This window comes from Poecilia formosa, unplaced genomic scaffold, assembly GCF_000485575.1.
Source record: "Poecilia formosa unplaced genomic scaffold, Poecilia_formosa-5.1.2 Scaffold15, whole genome shotgun sequence".
Classification (NCBI taxonomy): Eukaryota; Metazoa; Chordata; class Actinopteri; order Cyprinodontiformes; family Poeciliidae; genus Poecilia; species Poecilia formosa.
Genome location: NW_006799954.1, coordinates 3,092,855 through 3,110,895, shown reverse-complemented (window position 1 = coordinate 3,110,895; position 18,041 = coordinate 3,092,855). Strand labels below are relative to the sequence as shown.

The window sequence follows — 18,041 nt, the reverse complement described above, 5'->3', positions numbered from 1 at the left end:
ACCATAGTAACTTTTAAAAGACTTTTTTGTTGAATGAGATCTTAGTGGTTTTTTTGTTGTCTAATTCTAGAATGGCCAACAAAGCATTACAGACATTTTGTGTTTTCGCAATTAGGGTAAAAACTTGATAAATCTCAAAAATGTTTATATGGGGCAAAATTACCCAGTTAAGATTTTATTGACCACATATTTTAGAAATGGAACCCAATGTTAGCTACTTTAGCAGCATCTCAGTATTCCTACACTGCATAAAAAAAGATTAATTAATTTTTCTGGCCAAGAGATTTCACACTTAGCAAAATATTCAAAGGCAAAACTCCTGGAAATACTTCAAGGGAACCTTCCACTGTAGCTGATATCAGTGTAGTAACTACAACTACTTAATTATTATTTATAGAAATAATTATGGATGCCACCATCTATGGATTGATTTTTAAATTGATGAGCAGCGGGAGCCGACAGTATTGTGACAAAATCAAACAAGACAAAGGGAGCTAAAAAAAGAACAGCTAACAGCAACAGCCTTTAATGAAGCAGTGACTGCAATTTTTGTAGAGAAGTCTGTTTGGATGTGTAGTCAAAGCCAGGAAAGGTGGGATTGTAATGTGATGTGTGTCACTATCGGCACTGTTTGCTTCAGCTGTTGTTTACATCTCGATTTACTGCGTTTGGCTTCTTCTGGTGCAGAAGTATGACACATGTTTCACGCCTGTGACGTAAAAGTCGGATGAAATGCAACACCATTGTTCAAACTGCAGATGTTTTGAAAACCATAGGCTACATAGTCGATTTAGTACCACATATGGAAGTGTTTGGGGTCAGAATTGGGGTATTCACAGTGCCATTAAAAAGTTGGATATGGGACACATATGTAAGGGGAAAATCAAATTTGGGTCACATTCGCCTGCTTTGTGAACGCAGCACTATTTTTTATTAATGCAGCACACATTTCTAGTTCTAATTTTACAATGGATCTGTGTCTTAAATCCACAGATTATCAAAATGCTTCCACACAAATGATATCAAAGTTATGGAGGCTTCTTTGGCAACCAAGCTTTGTCAGTCAGTCCAATGTGGAGCATCTCCCCCCCACCAGCCACCCCAGCCTTTACTTATACTGTCACAGCTGCAACTTGCAGCATGTGTGCGTCTTAGACATTGCTGCCTTAAACGTACACAAAAGGGAAAATGTAAGTGTCTCTGACGTTCGTCACATATTATCACCTCAGTGCAGTGAGATCTGGGTGTTACAGCATGACGCTGCATCTTGTGGGTTGGGTTTAGCTGAATGTGGCACATAATCTGCTTCAGAACACACACATTATCAACGCAGCATGTATGCAGTGTTAATATGTCAACTTGGACATATGAGAAAAATCCTTTTGGTGTGGCTGAGGAGAAAAACATGTGGGCATTTATGAATTTTAATTGTGTAACAAGTTTCTTCCTTTGCTTGAACCAACTGAGCTAATTTTATAAAGTGTGACATAAATGGATTAGCTGGTGAGGTCTTTTAACTCTAAACACTACAAAATAAAAACATCTTTAACATTTTTAACTATAAAGGCAAATTTCATCTGCAAACTTTAAAATATTCTAATAAACTTATGACACCCATAAAGGAAAAATAAGCATCGATTAGGACAACCTGAGAGCTAGCTAAAGCTGTATAATGTTTAAGAGATTTTCTTCATCTCATCTAATCAAGATTATAAAAATAAAATTACATTTATACAAAGAAGTACATGTACATGCTAAACATTTACAGCGCAGCAGCTGTGGTTTGCTGAAAAGCAGCTCATGGTTTGAGAAGTTGTTCCGCAATAATGTTGTCTTCGCTAAAAGACACAAGAGTCACTTCAGGTCTCTGTGTGAGGCAACCAACGTGCAGCACAGAGGTCTGACGCTCCAGAATATGTGTGCACTTATAACACATGACAAGGCTACTTTTCAAAAAGTGTCACCTGAGGACAGAACACAAAACACAAGCAGGAACGCAGCTGAAACATCAGAAATGCTTTAGAATGACTCTTTTCTGAATTACCGACACACTCTCACCTCCTAAAGGACTGGAGAGGGGAGCTGAAGGTTAGAGATACATCCAGAAATGTTCTGATGATGGATGAGGAACCACACCACCATGCCATAACAAATAAATAAAATCAATTTATCCACTTGACAAAGTTTTTTTTTCTGTATGATTTAAACATCTTTATGGTAAAAAAATATCTCCAAATGTATGCATCAATTGTTCAAATGGAGGGAAGGTGTGAGGTGAGGCAGTGAGATGTTGTGCCTCACCACTGGTGGCGCTGTGCCACACACACACGCAATGAAGCAGACAGCTGGCGAGTGACCATTGTTGTTTCTTTATATCGCCATACGTCTGATTTCACATGCATGTTCTTACATATTCAACGAATGTAAAAAACATATTTACCATTTCTGTTCATCTACAAATGGTGTGAAAATGTGAAGTGAGGCAGGAAGTACCATGCCGCACTGACAGAGGGGAGTGCTAAATCCCATGAGGACAATATTAGATGCTTGTCTTACTGAAAAAACTGAAAACAATCAGAAAAATACAGAAATTACACTGTGGATGGAACAAGTCTAGTAAGATTTATCTCCTTGGCAATTACCTGCACTGAAACAGCCAGCAGACTTTTATAAATGAAGGCAAACAAGGGCAGTTTTTATAAAAAATGTATGACCGGAGAGGGACATGGACATTTTATGCAATCAAATGTAAGATCAGTGACATTTCTAGGGTCTTGATCCCTTCTTCCTCCTGTTCCTTCTATGAAAATTCCTCTTTCAAATCTGTATTTATGCATATTTCAGACTATTGTTATATCTTGTTTGTTTGATCAAATTTGAATTATATATGTAAGATATATCATTACACGCAGTCACAACAATTTTCTGTCTGAAAGCCATGTACTGCTTATGAACTTTTTCAAATCAGCGAAACACACTCTCGGTATGTGCTTCTTATACAAAACAAGAAATGATCTGAAATTGTCACCTCAGCTGTTTTGTGGAAGTATAATATAATTTATTTGTTTAATTCAAATTTTCTTATCTACTTTTTTTTATTGTGATGTATGTGACTCACAACAGCACTCATCAGATTTGTCTGCTGCCCTCAACTCTCCCACAGTTTTCATAGGAACTTTCAATAGGTACATAATTAAAATTAAGTTGAAAATATTTAAAAATGAGCTGTTTTACTGACTTCCAGTTGCTGAAGCCAGTAGAAACTAAAGCATCTTTATTAAAGCCTGCATAAATGCTTGCAAACAGTGAGAATAATATAATAACAGAAGCAGAAGGCAGAATTTTGGCTAACTGAATATTAGCCAGTTAAACATTTCATACCAACTCCTCTGAAAGGTAACACTGCAAACTCTTCTGACAAGAAAATCAATTTGTGGCCTCAACTCAGATCACCTGACAACTTTCTCACCTGCTTCCTGACTTTCTTTCCTCTCACTTGTACTGGCCTTCTCGCTTCCATCGTGTTCTATTGGTTAAAAAACAAAAAATGTCAAAAATAAATAAATAAAGTAGATGTATACATAAATAAATATATCTATGCATAACATCAATATACAGGATTATTATTGGTAAACATTTTGATGAATAAATGAAAATTACATTAATAAAACTGAGCTGTGGGACAGGTTCCATAAATTACAGTTAATTTAGAATCACTGACCTGTTATAAAATGTCTACAGAATATGAAAATATACATAAAAACTATTACAAGTAGTAAATGTCCTACTGTCACTTTTAAATTAAATAAAAATCAGACTTCTGTAGCGCTTTTCTGGACACTCAAAGACGCTTTTCAATGACATCAGTCATTCCCATTCATACAAACATTCATGTTGATGAAAAGCTACTAGATTGTAGCCACAGCTGCCTGACAGAATCGAGGCAGCCATGTTGCGCCATCGGCTCTTCTTGCCCAGCGACCCACCGATTACAAGACGAACTTCTGCCACCGTGACTGCCACAGTCCATTTTTAAGTCTTTACAGTGGGGCATGAATTTCTGACATAAAACGTTAGCATATTTAATGATATTTAAAATGATCATAAACTGGACATTTCTGTGCGAAAAACACACAGATATTCACACAATTGTGCTCAAATTTGACCGACTGCTCACAAAGATAAAACCACTACGTTTCTCACCGTAGGATTCTGAAAACTTTGTGCCGCTTAGAAGCAAACTGTAGAAAAACCGTAAGGCGTATCAACATACCATCTTCATCTCTGAACAAAGCACAGATGTATCTCCAAACTGAACGTTGAATAGTGTTTCTAGGTGAAGCCATTGCGACACAGCAAATCGTCAAATATGGTCAATTTTTGGATTTTTTTTTTTCACGACCCGTCTCCATTGACTTACATTGAGTTTTTGGGACGTCTTTTGCCACGAATTACGTCGCCATGGTAACTCCGCCCCGGTGTTACGTCGATTCGCGTTTCCCCATCAGTTACTTGTTAAGGGCACTTTAGACAACTACGGACACCGTGAAAGCTCAAACGACGTGTTTTCAGCGAAGTTGTTCTCATAATATATATAAAAGACAAAAGGCGTTGTGACTTGACAAAAATTCAGACTTCTTCCAACAAGTGGCGCCACACATCTACGTGGTAGCATGTTGCGCTAACAGCTGGAGGAGATTTCATCATAATCAGCTTTATCCTTTGTCAGGAGAACAACAGAGACTAAGGTTGCACAAGGGTGTCAAACTGTTTCTGGGTATGGAAAAAAAAAAAAACTTTCTTTACACAATCTTTAAGAACCAAAATTTTAACAACTTAAAGTAGTATAAAGATGTTCTTGCAATATAGTCAGGTTATTGTTTTAAAAAAACACAAAAGAAGCTTTAGAAACAGTTTTGTAAGAATTTTCATTTTTCGAGTTTCAACCCCCTCAAAAAACTAAACAAGAAGTACACCAGATACAAAATACAGAAAACATGCTTGTGAAAGCAGTGGCAGAAATAACACAATCTGAAATGTCAAGTTCAAAATTATTTATGACATTTGTAAATTAAATATCAACTCTTTTCTTGCAGAGTACTTGCTTGTTCCTACGACTCAAGCTTAAGTCTCTTTAGAATGAGTGACAAATTTATCCCCACCTTTCAACATGACTAAATGTGCATTTAGTCATCTCCCTCCAACATTTTTATCCTGTTTTTATTAGCTGAACAAATATCAGACATTTTAACTGTTATAGTCATTTTGGGTGGGTTTCTATTTAGTGTTTTCTAGTTTTCAGTGGATTAAAAAGGCTGATAATGAGAAATATAAGAAAAAATTCTTTGCCAATGAAAATTAACACTGTTGCCAAGGGCTCCTCGCTTCCTCCGAACGTAGGAGGAAGACAGTTTTTAAACTCCGCAAGCACAGAAGCATGTAGTGTGAATAAAACCCATCTCAGCCTTCTCTATTTTCTCCTTTTTGAGAGAGCTGTACAAAGTTTCTTCCATAACTTCACTGTTTTCCTCACGATAAATCCATGTTTAGATTAGTGTTAACGTCTGTCCAGCTTTGGAGACCTCTGCTCTAGAGAATACACACTGAAAGAGCTAAATTGTGGAATCCCAAATACATTTGCCTTTATTAAAAATATTAGGACAGATTGGAAATCATTCAAAAATATATAATTGTTGCATCTTTACTTCAGATGAATGAATCAATTGCTGAGGCTACGTTAGCCCTTAAATAGTGTGAATGGGTTCATCATCACTGCAAAAAAACAATTGCACGTTTTTACCATTCTGCTAGATCTAGTCAAAAATTTAATGTTAAGAAAAGCTTTTATTTTGCTGCGTGAGACTGCAAATTCCCCTTCATTTGCTTTATTTTCTCATGACACAACAAACTGACACATGCAAACAAAAGGATTATTTGCTGCACATCTAAAAACAAGTTCTACTCTTCCTACATCAGTAATCCCTCTCCCCATGCTGAAGTATTTAGCCAGGCGACAGCGCTGAACAGAGATGAACATGGTGCTTTCAGGAGCCCCGTCACACAATATCTAGGGCAGAAAAAGATCCCAACAGTGGCGACATTTAGCGTTCGAGATGTTCCTCCTTTGCAACACATAGATGAAAAGTGCACATGAGAAGAAAAGGGGAAAAGACCACTTCTTCTGCAGCGCACTCCTTCTGGCGGCAAGTCAAGGGCAAGCTGCCAAGGCACTACTTTTCACTTTCCTGACATGAGGCTGAGGCAGGAGCGGGGAGGGCTGGGGGAGCTAAGGGGACTGCTGTTGGGTGCGTGCGTCAGCAGGTCCGCCTGGGACTCCCTTGCCAGGAGGTGGGAAGAGCATGTGTTTCTTATCTTATCGATGGCAGGGCTGGATCGCAGCGTCCAAAACCGACATTCAGAGAGCAGCCGCTTAAAATTATGGCCCCTCACCTCCCGCCATTCACTTCATTCACTTGCTCGCTGAGGCTGTGCAGGTGCACATGTGTGCGTGAATGTTTGAGTGATCATCATTCACCCGACGCTCTCCACATTCCAAAGCCAAGCCATTACAGGAGTCAGTGGGAATGTGTTAAATTAGAAAAATGCTGTTTCACTGAGGTCCTGTCATTTTTCTAGACATGCAGATTCTTCTGCACAAACAAGCAAGCTCACACGTCACACTCGAGAAAGGGAGATTTCCACGGCACTTCGATTTGCATTATTTCCATCTGCACGGTTCAGGTAATTAGGTACAAAGGGAAGGAACAAAAGAACGGTTGACTGAAAAGTAGATAATACTTGTTCTTTAAATTAAACCACAGCCGAACAACAGAAATCAGAAATCAGCTGCTTTCTGGAATAGGACAATTTTCAGCTTGAGTGGAAGTGACGGGTTAAGGCCGAGCTGGAAACGGAAAAATCCCATCTTTTTCTGATCAGAGAATACACCATATCTAGGCACTTCCAGGCTTGTTTGTTAGAGAGTAAAAAAGATCCAAAGTTAGCTATACGTTCAATAACAGTGCCCTGTTTAAAAAAGAAAAAAAAAAGATGTAGCACAGATATACAAAGCCATTTCAAAAAGGAAACAATCCACCGAGACATATCTATGATTCATTAAGGCTCAGGAGAGATTAAGATTTAAAGCAGCTAACAGAAAGGCTAAAGAGAGTACCGCAAAGATCCTTTATACGTATAAGTTATCGATCTGTTATGGAACATTAGATCTAAAACTAACATTTCAGGAATCCTAATGGCATTACTGAAACATCTGATCCTACAATAAATATTTCTGCTCGTAGCTCCTTATAATAAACACTGGCTGTCAAAAGTTAGGGTGCCAGATTTGGGTAGTAACTTTGTTTAATTATTTCAAAACATTCTCCACCGATCATTTGCAAAATATCCTGTACAATTCAAGTAAGATTCAAAGGACATTTTCAAAAAGAAAAATTTATAAAACACAAGTGGGCTAACTCTGAAATTAATGCTAAATAACTTGAAATTAAGTTGACCAGTCCTAGTAGGGTTTTCCACACTTTTCCCAAGTTCGCCTCTTTTAGCTGCAGCTATAATGACCACAGAGATTTGAAAGAATAAAGAACACTTCACTGCACGAAAGTATCAGCCAGAAGAGTACAAAAAACTCCACAGCATTATGTAACTAGGACACAGAGAACGAAGTTGCCAGTAATAGATTACAAAATTGGATTTTCCCAAAAAGTAATTAAAAGACAAAACTGAAACTTGTCAATGCCAAAAGAGTTGAAGGAACTTCCATTATGTAATTGTTTTGTTCTAAATATCACAATGATCTCCTGTGTTCTCCATATTCCTCAACGAAGAAGCAATGTCTAAAGAAAACATCAAGGCATTAGTTTTAGTTTATTTCTTCCTAACAGATTTGCCCTTTTTCAGATTAACTGTGCATTATATTTTACTTAATCAGTGGAAGTTATCTACCATGATTTTGCATTTTGACAGGGGTTTGTGTAGATGTGGGTGGCATCTTTAGTGAAGAGTGATAGAAGAAGGAATAGAAATAAAAAGAAGCTGAAAGTGTGATCTGCGGTAGATATTTTTTTAAAGCAGTATTTCGATGCAGCGCTACAGCAGGCCCTCCATCCCCAAACATTATCCAATACCACATCAGTAATCTGGGGTCATGTTCCCCACTCCACATCTGGTCTGATGCTGAACTGAAGCGGGGCCTGTGGGGACACAATAATGAGAACCACAGATCTGTGCTCCTTCTGCAGAGCTGTTTTCTTTTATGAGCCTTGTCACAAGGACAAGCTGCACAGAAATCACTGTGCAAGGGGCCTCTTTCCCATCCTCTCTGATACCAACCCATGACGAGCTGATGAAGGGGTCAATGGACGCCTTGAGGAGAAATCTCATCTGTTTTGCTGCTCAGAGTGTGCCCCGTGCCCCGGCCCGCTCTCATTATAATGTATAAAAAGACTTCAAACTGCAGACAGAAGCTAATTTTTCTTTGGCTTGAATTTCCTGAACATTGTTCAAATCAACACTCAAGTCAAATGACAGTAAGAACATGTTTGGTATGCTTTCCTGGAGTCTAACCTCAATCAGCCTTTTAATTTCTATATCAAGCACTTCACAGATTTATATACATTTCGTCAGTTGTGCTGGGAGAAGTTCTCAGTGTGTGAGAGATGGCAGGAAATGTCTAGCGTGAGCACTTCCTGTCTGACAATGCAGCCTTCTTCTCCGAGTTAAGCAATTCGTCGACAACCAACTGCACTTAAAAAGGCCTGACAGATTGCATTAGGGCTGACCCTGACCGACCTATCCACACACGCACGTACGGATAGCTGCATTTTGTCCTCAAGAGAAACTTGCAGTTACAATATGTCAAAATTGACTCATTGCAAATCAGAAGCGAACACAGTTAGTGCTTAGCTTGTGCTTCTTCACCGTAGACTGAGTTTGAGGGACATTTCAACAGCTTGTACTATTTCACAAATGACAAATGAAGGAGGGTAAACTTGCAAAATACCACTATTTTACATTGCATGAAGACCTATACAAAAAAGACAAAAAAAAAAAAAAAGTAAAGCAGATATTTACACCAGGTCGTATTAATCCGGCATTAAACCCAGACTAACTCAGAGCTGTAAAGCAATTTCAAAAGGCTGTTTCTAAACGCCGACATAAACATCTACAGCAGATGTGGAACTGGACACAGGATGATGAACATCTGCTCACTTCCTTTAATGAATGACTCATTCATTAAAAGGGTACACAATACACGTAATTCTTACTCGTCTCACTGAAGTTATTACACCCTGATTTCCAAACCGCTGCTTTATATATTCGATAAGATTGGGAGCTTGAACAAGCTTTGAAAAGCATTCCTGTCCTTTTTTTGAAAAAAAGAAAAAAAAAAAAAGAAAAAAAAGGGGGGAAGCCAGACAGTATCATACTGGATTAATGCAGTTCGCTACAATCTGTATTCCTTTGCATCAACAACTCATGTCCCAAACTACACTGTAAAATGAAATTTGAGGGTATTAAATGTAAGCCATTTAAATTGTTTGCATATAATTAAAGATATTAATTTGTTAGTTTAATGTTAAAGTCAAACGTTGTGGGGAATTTTTTTTTGACATATGTTGTGGCAAATACATTTTTCACAACATTTTATTTCAAACGAACTGAAAATGTTGCTTCACTTAGCTATTTCTCATATTTCAGTGGAGGATGAAAGGAATGGCTTAAGATGTATGTTTAGTAAAGATTGAAAATTGCTAAACATTTCTTAATTATTTTGGTACAACAGTTTTGCAGCTTTCATTGATTTGTCAACAAATTCAAACTAGCTCGCAAGCTAGCTGATGAAAATTAAAATTTGCAACCAATAAGGCTTGTAGCAGGAAGAGTGTTTTGTTGGACTGAAAATTTAAGTTGTATCCTCTCTTTAACTTGCTTAGCAAAAGTGGTAATGCTAAATTTAAACTAGTTAGCAAGCTAAAGTAAAAGTTGCAAGCAAGCTGAGCTTAGTTGAGTTAAATAAAGAGCTGCTATAACACCTTTAGTGGAGAGTTTTGGTGTTGGATTGAAAATCTAGTTTTGTATGTGTGCATATTTTTCTCAGAGCTAATGCTAAAGTCAAACTTGCTAGCAAGCTAAGATTTGTAAAGCCTGAGGTATTAATACCAATAAAGAGCACATTTTGATGTGATTATGTCTACCTTGCTTGAATAGATTTAAAAACCTTATTACTATTTCAGTAGCATCTTACCATCAACCATTTCTTCATATTTGCTTTTTGTTTTTGTTTTTTTGTTTTTTTTTTACATAAGGGATGAAACAGAGGAGCAAAATGATCCTATTATTTCAGAACTGAACACATTTAGTTGAGTCAAAAGTGTTTGCAGTTACACTTAAACAATTCCTAATCAGATATAATAAATAGATCAAATTTACTCAAATAAAATTAATGCATATTTTTACGCTAGCTTTTTTTGTTTCAAGTTAGAGGCTTTTCCTGGCCAATGCCGGTTTCCAGCTTTTTTTGATCAGCCTATTGCAATTTTGATTGATTCTTAATAGACAATAGTAATAATAATACAAAATAAAAATGCAGCATGTTCTTTAAAAAGGGTAGAAGTTTTGAATTAAACACAAAATGAGCAAATTATGACCTTTATCTATCCAACTAAGCTGCAATTGATCTTTGTTTAATTAAACTACAAAACTGCATATTAATAAACATGTTAATACATTCAATGAATAAAATGGGTGAGTTTTAGCTTTTGCACATTTAATAAACACACATTTTTCAATATTTGACCTGCCCAACTCTGTTCAGAGCGAGATGTATGAACAATTTCACTCTAGACCTATAACTGCCTCTCCAGTTAAAATCAGTAATTCACTGATTCAGCAGCAGCTACTATATTAAATGTCCCCAAAATACATAAGTAAGATGTAACAAAATGCAGTTAATCTCTAACCAGAAGTTCAAAGGAGTGATATAGACTCTTAACAGCAACATATATTGTTAAAAACTCAAAAATCCTGGCAAATTTAAATAAAAAGTATTTCCATTTAGCCAAGAATAATATTATATTGGATAGAAATGGTGCAGAAATACCTTTCAAAAGTAATAAAACTACACAAAAAGAGTATGAATTTTAAATTAAGAGGCAAACTATACTCTTGATAATCAGTCATACAGCCTGACCCTTCTTATAATTACTCATCAGCCTTTTGTATGTTTCCTCTAGTATTTTGATTACTTTTTTTTTTTTTTGATAATTGATGAGTTTGAGGTAGGAAGGCCACCTTGCCATCATCCTAATCTTTACCTCCCTCCACAGATTCACAATCAGATTCAAGTCGGGACTCTGACTGGGCCACTCAAAATCCTCAGCAGTACTTCCAGCATGTTTTTGGAAGTACTGCTTCCAGTACTTCCAGCATCTTTCTGGAAGTACTGCTGGTAAAATTCAAAGACTACTAATACACCTCAACCTGCCAGGGTGTGAATAATTTTGGGGTTAAGATTATATGGTACACCATTGTACCGTGATTGTGTGGTGATTTATTTTAAATATGAACAGAGTGTGTAGTCATGTATAGATACAAAGTGTGATGTAATGCAAGAGTGGAGGCTGGGGATTAAAAAAGTTAGGAAGTTGTGTTTGAATAGATATGGGATATAAGTACAGGTTTAATGTTTGTTTTTAATGCTTTTTTATTGACAGGCAAATTTATGATAAGGATAAATAAAACAACTATTTAGTTTCAAAAGCTTTAAAAATTTAAAGACACTTGCCCTCCGATGTTTTTAGCACTCTGAATAAAAACAAAATCTTTAAAAAAAAGTTGTTAGAGAAAAGTTATCATTTAGATAAATCATATTTCTTAAATTTATAATATGGCTATTGTGGTAACATATATGTTTCTCATAAAGACTATATTTTGCCTTGATATTAAGACACAGCTCACATTTTTAATGGTGTATTTAAGGTCTATTTTCCCAGATTTACCCCTTTAAATGTTTTTATAAGCACTCTGCCCGGCTCATGCTGCAGACCTGGCTTCGCTTTCTTCTTGCGGAACTGCTGACTGTCCCCCACCATGATGCACCAACTTCAAAGCCGAGATCAGACCCGTCACCATGCTCTACATGCTGTTTAAAATCCCGAGAATATTATCCGACGTCCCCCTCCCCGCCTGTCCCCCACTCGTCTAGTTCAGCTCTCGGTCTGTCATTCATAAAGTTGAAGGGAAATACGGTCTGCCTGCAGGACCAAACATCCCAGCTGAGCCCCGTGTGTCTGCGCCCCGTGCCGAGACTCACAGCGGTACATTTTCTTCTCATGTGAACCTTTGGTATTCTTTTTCACGCCTTGTTAAGTGACTGTCGGTCAGAAATACCTACTTGCACCCAGGAAACAGTCCGTTAACCTTCTGAAACAGCTTGTTGAAGACGGACCATCTTCCATGTCGGATTTATGAGCGCAGAAAGGAGGAGAAGAGCCTCGGAGAAAAGTGCGCCTCTGCAGCTGCAACTTTGTGCGTCTTCTTAGAGCACAAAAATTAAAAAAAAAAAAGAAAAAGAAAAGAAAAAGGAAAAAGAAATAGACAGAAAACAGCAAAAAAAAAAAAAACTATTCCAGGACGCGATGAGGTGATGATGTCCTGAATCCTTGAAGCTGTGCACGGTTTCAGGAGGGGGAAAGAAGAGAAGTGTGCTGCCGCTCCCCTCCCTCCTTCTCCTCCTCCTGCAGCAGCAGCAGCGCTTTGACCCAGCACCGCTGGCCGAGCTCAGCTACGATCAGTCCGCCTCAGCGGCGTGGTGGCTCCGCGGTGGATGTGCAGCGGCAGACTGAGCAGAGCGCAGCCGTCAACGCAGAGCCACAGAGGGAAGGGAGTGAACACACGGAGAGGAGGGCGCACCGGCGGGGGATGACCCACATCGATCCGCTATAATTTTCAAAATAAAAGCTCCATTTAAGACTTACAACACTAGATGAAGCATGTTGAAATGAGTCAAGCTTAATTTATCTTTATCGTATACGCCCATTTACTCTTTTAATTATGGCTGAAGCGCAAAAGTCACGCAAAAAGAAACTGATTTTAACCTAAACAGGCGGCTGATTGAAAAACCATCTGGTCCCGTTTCCGGTGTTTCTGCGCACTTCACGGAGTCTGGCAAAACTCGCAGTTTGACGTTACTAGTCGCTGTTCCTGTTCCTGAATTTGGCTGCGTAAAAAGGGGAGCCGAGCCAGCCACAGACCGGGCGCTCTCCGGGGGACGCGCTGCTGCTTCCTCATCCGCGATCAAGTGGGAGATGGTGACCACCTCCACATTTACAGCGGAGCAGGAACACAGCTATCGGGCACTTTTCAGATCACTTATTTCACTTATTCAATTCAAAAAAGTTGAACTCATGCACACTCTGACACATTTCAACTGTTTTTTTTTTTTGTTTGTTTGTTTTTTAGATGATTGTGGTTTGAGACCTATGGAAAACAAACAATACATGTCCATGATATGGCCTTCGCAAGCCTGGTAAAAACTGCTGAGTTGACAGTTGTCCAGAATACAATAACAGATTCAAAAAGACAGAAGTTCACTGCTAAAAGAAGCTGTCTGTTCATAAGGTGCTACACCAGCTGATTTCTGCTGTTTGTCCTCCTGCCAGAAGGTACAGGTTGAAGTACAGTTAATAAAGTTAAAACATCAGCAACAATAATAAAAAAAAGACAAAATACAAAACATGAAAATAGGGGAAAAAAAGAAAACTTCAGGCAAGCTGTCAAGTTCAATGTATAAACTTCAAGTACAAAATATCACTATTTTATATTGTAACCAAAAATCCCATAAAATCATAAGCACACACACAGCATCCATAACTGAACTCAGTTAATTTGACTGTTTACTAATTTGTGTGCCTGATACAATCCATCCAGCCAAGCTGTTGGTGGCCAAACCGTCCAGTACCTTTTACATTATGCGTCCCCCTTTTAAAGACAATAAGATTACTGAAACTTAAGAAGCTGTGCTTATCAACTCCAGAGTCGGCTCATCCATCTCACAGGAAATATTAGAGCACTTTATGCTTCCTTCTGCTGAGAAGCTTTATGGAGATGCTGATTTCATTTTTTAGCAGGACTCGGCGCCTGCCGACACGGCCAATATCTGCTTTGCTGTGATTGACTGACCAGCAATCTGACCTACCCAAAACCCCACGGAGAATCTGTGGAGTATTGTCAAGAGGAAGAAGATGCCCAACTGCATTGATTTTATTCAAGAGGACATATGTTTAAGTAGTCCTCCCATTATTGGTCTAACTTAAAAAAAAAATATAATAAATAAATAAAGGATTTGCAACTTAGCCATCATATCTGAAACAAATCAATGTGTGTGTGGTAAATCAAAATTATAGTTTTGCTTTTAAATGATTAAAATAAATATATCTTCTAACTACAATTGTAATTTATGTAAACGCAGCTGGATTTTGATTCAACTCTCCACACCCCTCCAAAAAAAGGAAAAAAAAAAAAAAAGAAAGAAAATCCAGATTTGATGAAACATTCGAACCCAAACCTACAAAAGAACTAAAGGGTTTTTATAATGTTGTTAAACAGGGGCAAATAATTTAAGTGTTAGATATAAAAGAAATATTAAAAGTTTTTTTTAAAAGTGGAGCGCCATAAAAGACACAAGAAAATGACAAAAGGATAAACAAATATTTTAAACAAATCTTGCAACTTATTGAAATCTTAAAGTTTCTGATCCGAACCTGGGTTGTTCTCACCTGTAAAAGAAATTAAGCAATAAATTAAATAATCTCTGTATATACTTTCCCATTTGACACCTGAATGGTTTATGCCCTTTATTCAGAAAAACCTTTTACATACAACCAAGAACTGTGAAAAGAAATTTGCCTAATTAAAAATATACATATAAAAAGCTTTACAATTAGTTTTGATTGTTTTCTTTTATCCAAAAATCCTTGTGTCTGTCCATATGGAGTACCTGCAGAGACTTCCATTTTCAAATTAAGTTTAATTGATTTATTTCACCATCTTCCCCAGTTGAACATTTACATAAATTATAATTGTAAATATTGCTCGGAATTGGCTCAGTAAAATAAATCAATGTAATCCACTCCTTAAAGCACAGGCCTGAAACTCATACACTATCCATCTGCAGTGGCACTAACATATTTAGACTCTCTTTCTGATTCTTGGGAATTAGGAATGCAATTCTAGAATAAAAATAATAAAAAAAACATTTAAAAATGACTCCCAGTGAGCAAATTTTCCTCAAATCAACAGCATCTGATGCGTTGAAATTGCATTTATGAGCAGGATTAGATCAAATCATAAAGAACGTATTTTACTTCCAACCTCAATAGTTTTATTAACCCATACTCTTATCACCCTCCTTGAAAATTATTATCAAATGCAGTGCCATGAAAGAAAGTTCATACTGCTTGACCTTTTTCACGTGTTGTTACGTTGCAACCGGGAAACTCGTTTTTTTATTGGTATTCTACACAACTTGTAATAAAACAATACATAAATCTTGGAACACCTCCCAGTTGGAAGACAACATCTTCAAACCAGCCAAAATGTTGCTGTTCAACTAAACTAACAAGGAAGCAGGAAGTCAGAAAAGCAGCCATGAAATTCTGCCAAGATCTACAGCTCAGGTGGGAAACTCTGACAAATGGAAGCAAAAAAATGTACTGTTGAAATAAAAAGCCAAAAGAGGTTTGGCACGACCTGTTTATTCACTTTTCCACATTGTAAACAATTCATAATCACAGTTCTCACGTACAAGTGTTGTCAGTGTTTTCATGGATAAAAATCCCAGTTTAGTTCAAGTAATATATCCAAAGCTTTTGGGATTATTATTAAGATTTTTAGTTCAGTCTATCAGAAGTGTTTGGTAATGTTCTTTTCTGGTTTGATTTTTCCTTACCGTATACTCTGAATACTGAAAAAAATTGCCAGGCAGATGGACATTACAGACATATTTTCAAATTGACAAATTAACATTTTTAAATACACCTACATTATGACTGATCTGCTTTTCCTCTAGTCTTGCAAATGTGCCGTCATCTTAAGAAACATCTTAAAACCCAAAACTTTTGTTGACGATACACACAGAATGTCACTGATTGCCTCATTTTTTGGAGCTTTTTGATTGGTCCAGTCACCAGAAGCATTAAGGATGTTTTCAGGCTGTTTTAAACAATATTTTTGGAACATTTTCAAATAACTCCTGATAATAACAAATTTATGACAATTGCTAATAATTTTCTGATTGCTCCTGGCAATTCTGGTCGTCTGTGATATTTTCCTGAGCAGAGACCTATGGTAGAAAATATTTTGCATCTTACAAAATACTTTGCATCTTACAAAATACATACGTTTTATTTTATTTATTTATTTTTAAATATTCCAACAAATAACTACTTATGTATTCTTTTTTTTTTTTTTCATAATTATGGTCTTCAAAGGCCAGCAAGCCTCCACAAAGACCTTAGACCCAACAACACCAGGCACCTCACCCAAACCGCCCACGAATATGACCCCGTCATGAATGGATCAGGTGATGATGATGATGATGATGCAGGATATACGATCTTTGACGAACTGGACTTTGAGATTAGCAGTAAGTAGTACCAGCTTCTTACTTCAATGTAAGACTTTACGGTAAGTTCCTGCTATAATGTGATGCAAGGTATCGGTAATAAAAGTGGCATGAGGTCACACTTGTATCTTTATTGTGTCCGTAAAATTCTTATCGACGTTTAAAGTACTGTAAAAATACGCAAATATCAGAGGTCACTATTAAATAAACATAAGACATTTATGTAAGACTGATGGGTAGATAAACTTCACTTTCATTATTGTGTTGCAAAATGAAGTCTAGGTTTTATTCGTTATGTTAAGTTTTTTGGCTTTCTATGGAAAATGTATATCCAAATTGCCGTTTAGTCCATCTGTCTTAATTATAAAGATAGATTTGGGAAACATCTCTTAAATGATATACTGCAATAAAATAAATAAAATAAAAAAAAGTATATGTCTAACTTATGGTAAAATACCGGCAGTTGTGATAGTTTACTACACAATTTTACCATATAAACACAGGTTTTATAGTATTTATACAGTAAAATTCTGGAAACCACAGCTGCTGGTATTTCACTGTAAATTACAGACTATTTTTTTTTTTTTTTTACATTGTATTTTTGACAAATAGCTTTTTGCTTTTATTTTGGGGTTTAGTCTTTTGTAGCATAACTTTATAACTAGTCCTGTATATGTAATTGTTCTTGTAGTTGTTGTATGGTTAAATTAATCTATTTCACTCTTAAATTTATTGACTTGATATTTTTACGCTAGCGGTGGTGAGAGATTGTTTGGGGGGTTTTTTGCCTCACCTGCACATTTTGTTTATTTCTCTTTAGATTTGAAGTGAACTAAATTGAATATTGTAAAAAAAAAAAAGGAACAGACCAAAAAGAAGAACAAACTTTCATATTTAAGTTGCAAAAAGCCATATTGGAGAAACAGCAAACATGTTTTAGAACATTGAACTAGACCAAAATGTAACTAAGGCTTCATGGATGTACAGCAGGACGAAGGAGCAGACAGAAAAGGAGGAAGTTCAATTAATCTCTTCCATGGACCATAATAGGCAATAATACAGCATCTCTGTTGCCATTCAATCAGACACAGATTTAAAGAGGAGCGGCAAAAGCAAATGAGGGGGATTAGCAGTAATTGCCAACAACTGATGCTGTCATCCAGAACATGTTACCGTGGAATATTATCTCTGCTGCCTGGAGGTCGAGTTGTTAGCATGTTATGATAGTCATGAGGCTGTCACACAGCAACGCTCTTCAGTCAGAGAGAGGCTTCCTCAGATTTACAGACAATACGAGTTACGACATTTTATTTCCATTAATTACATTTGGATTAGCTTAATTAGCTTTATAAAGGCCAAAAAATTAACACTACATCACTCTGAGCCCACCATCTTCATG

The 18,041-nt window shown here is 36.9% G+C and overlaps 1 protein-coding gene across 8 annotated transcripts in view; it reads right to left on the bottom strand.

Annotated features, from left to right (window-relative positions):
• pde10a (phosphodiesterase 10A) overlaps positions 1-18,041 on the bottom strand; it is an 88,527-nt gene that overhangs the window by 41,353 nt on the left and 29,133 nt on the right. For 3 of the 8 annotated variants that reach the window (XM_016668504.1, XM_016668507.1, XM_016668505.1), the window contains exon 2: positions 3,470-3,526. The exons of 1 other annotated variant lie outside the window; for it this stretch is intronic. In XM_016668504.1, coding sequence (XP_016523990.1) covers positions 3,470-3,526 — 57 coding nt within the window. Of the gene's footprint in view, positions 1-3,469; positions 3,527-4,273; positions 4,412-12,412; positions 13,116-18,041 lie in introns of those variants that run through there. 4 more of the 8 variants (XM_016668508.1, XM_007546239.2, XM_007546244.2 and 1 more) reach the window with 4 other exon arrangements.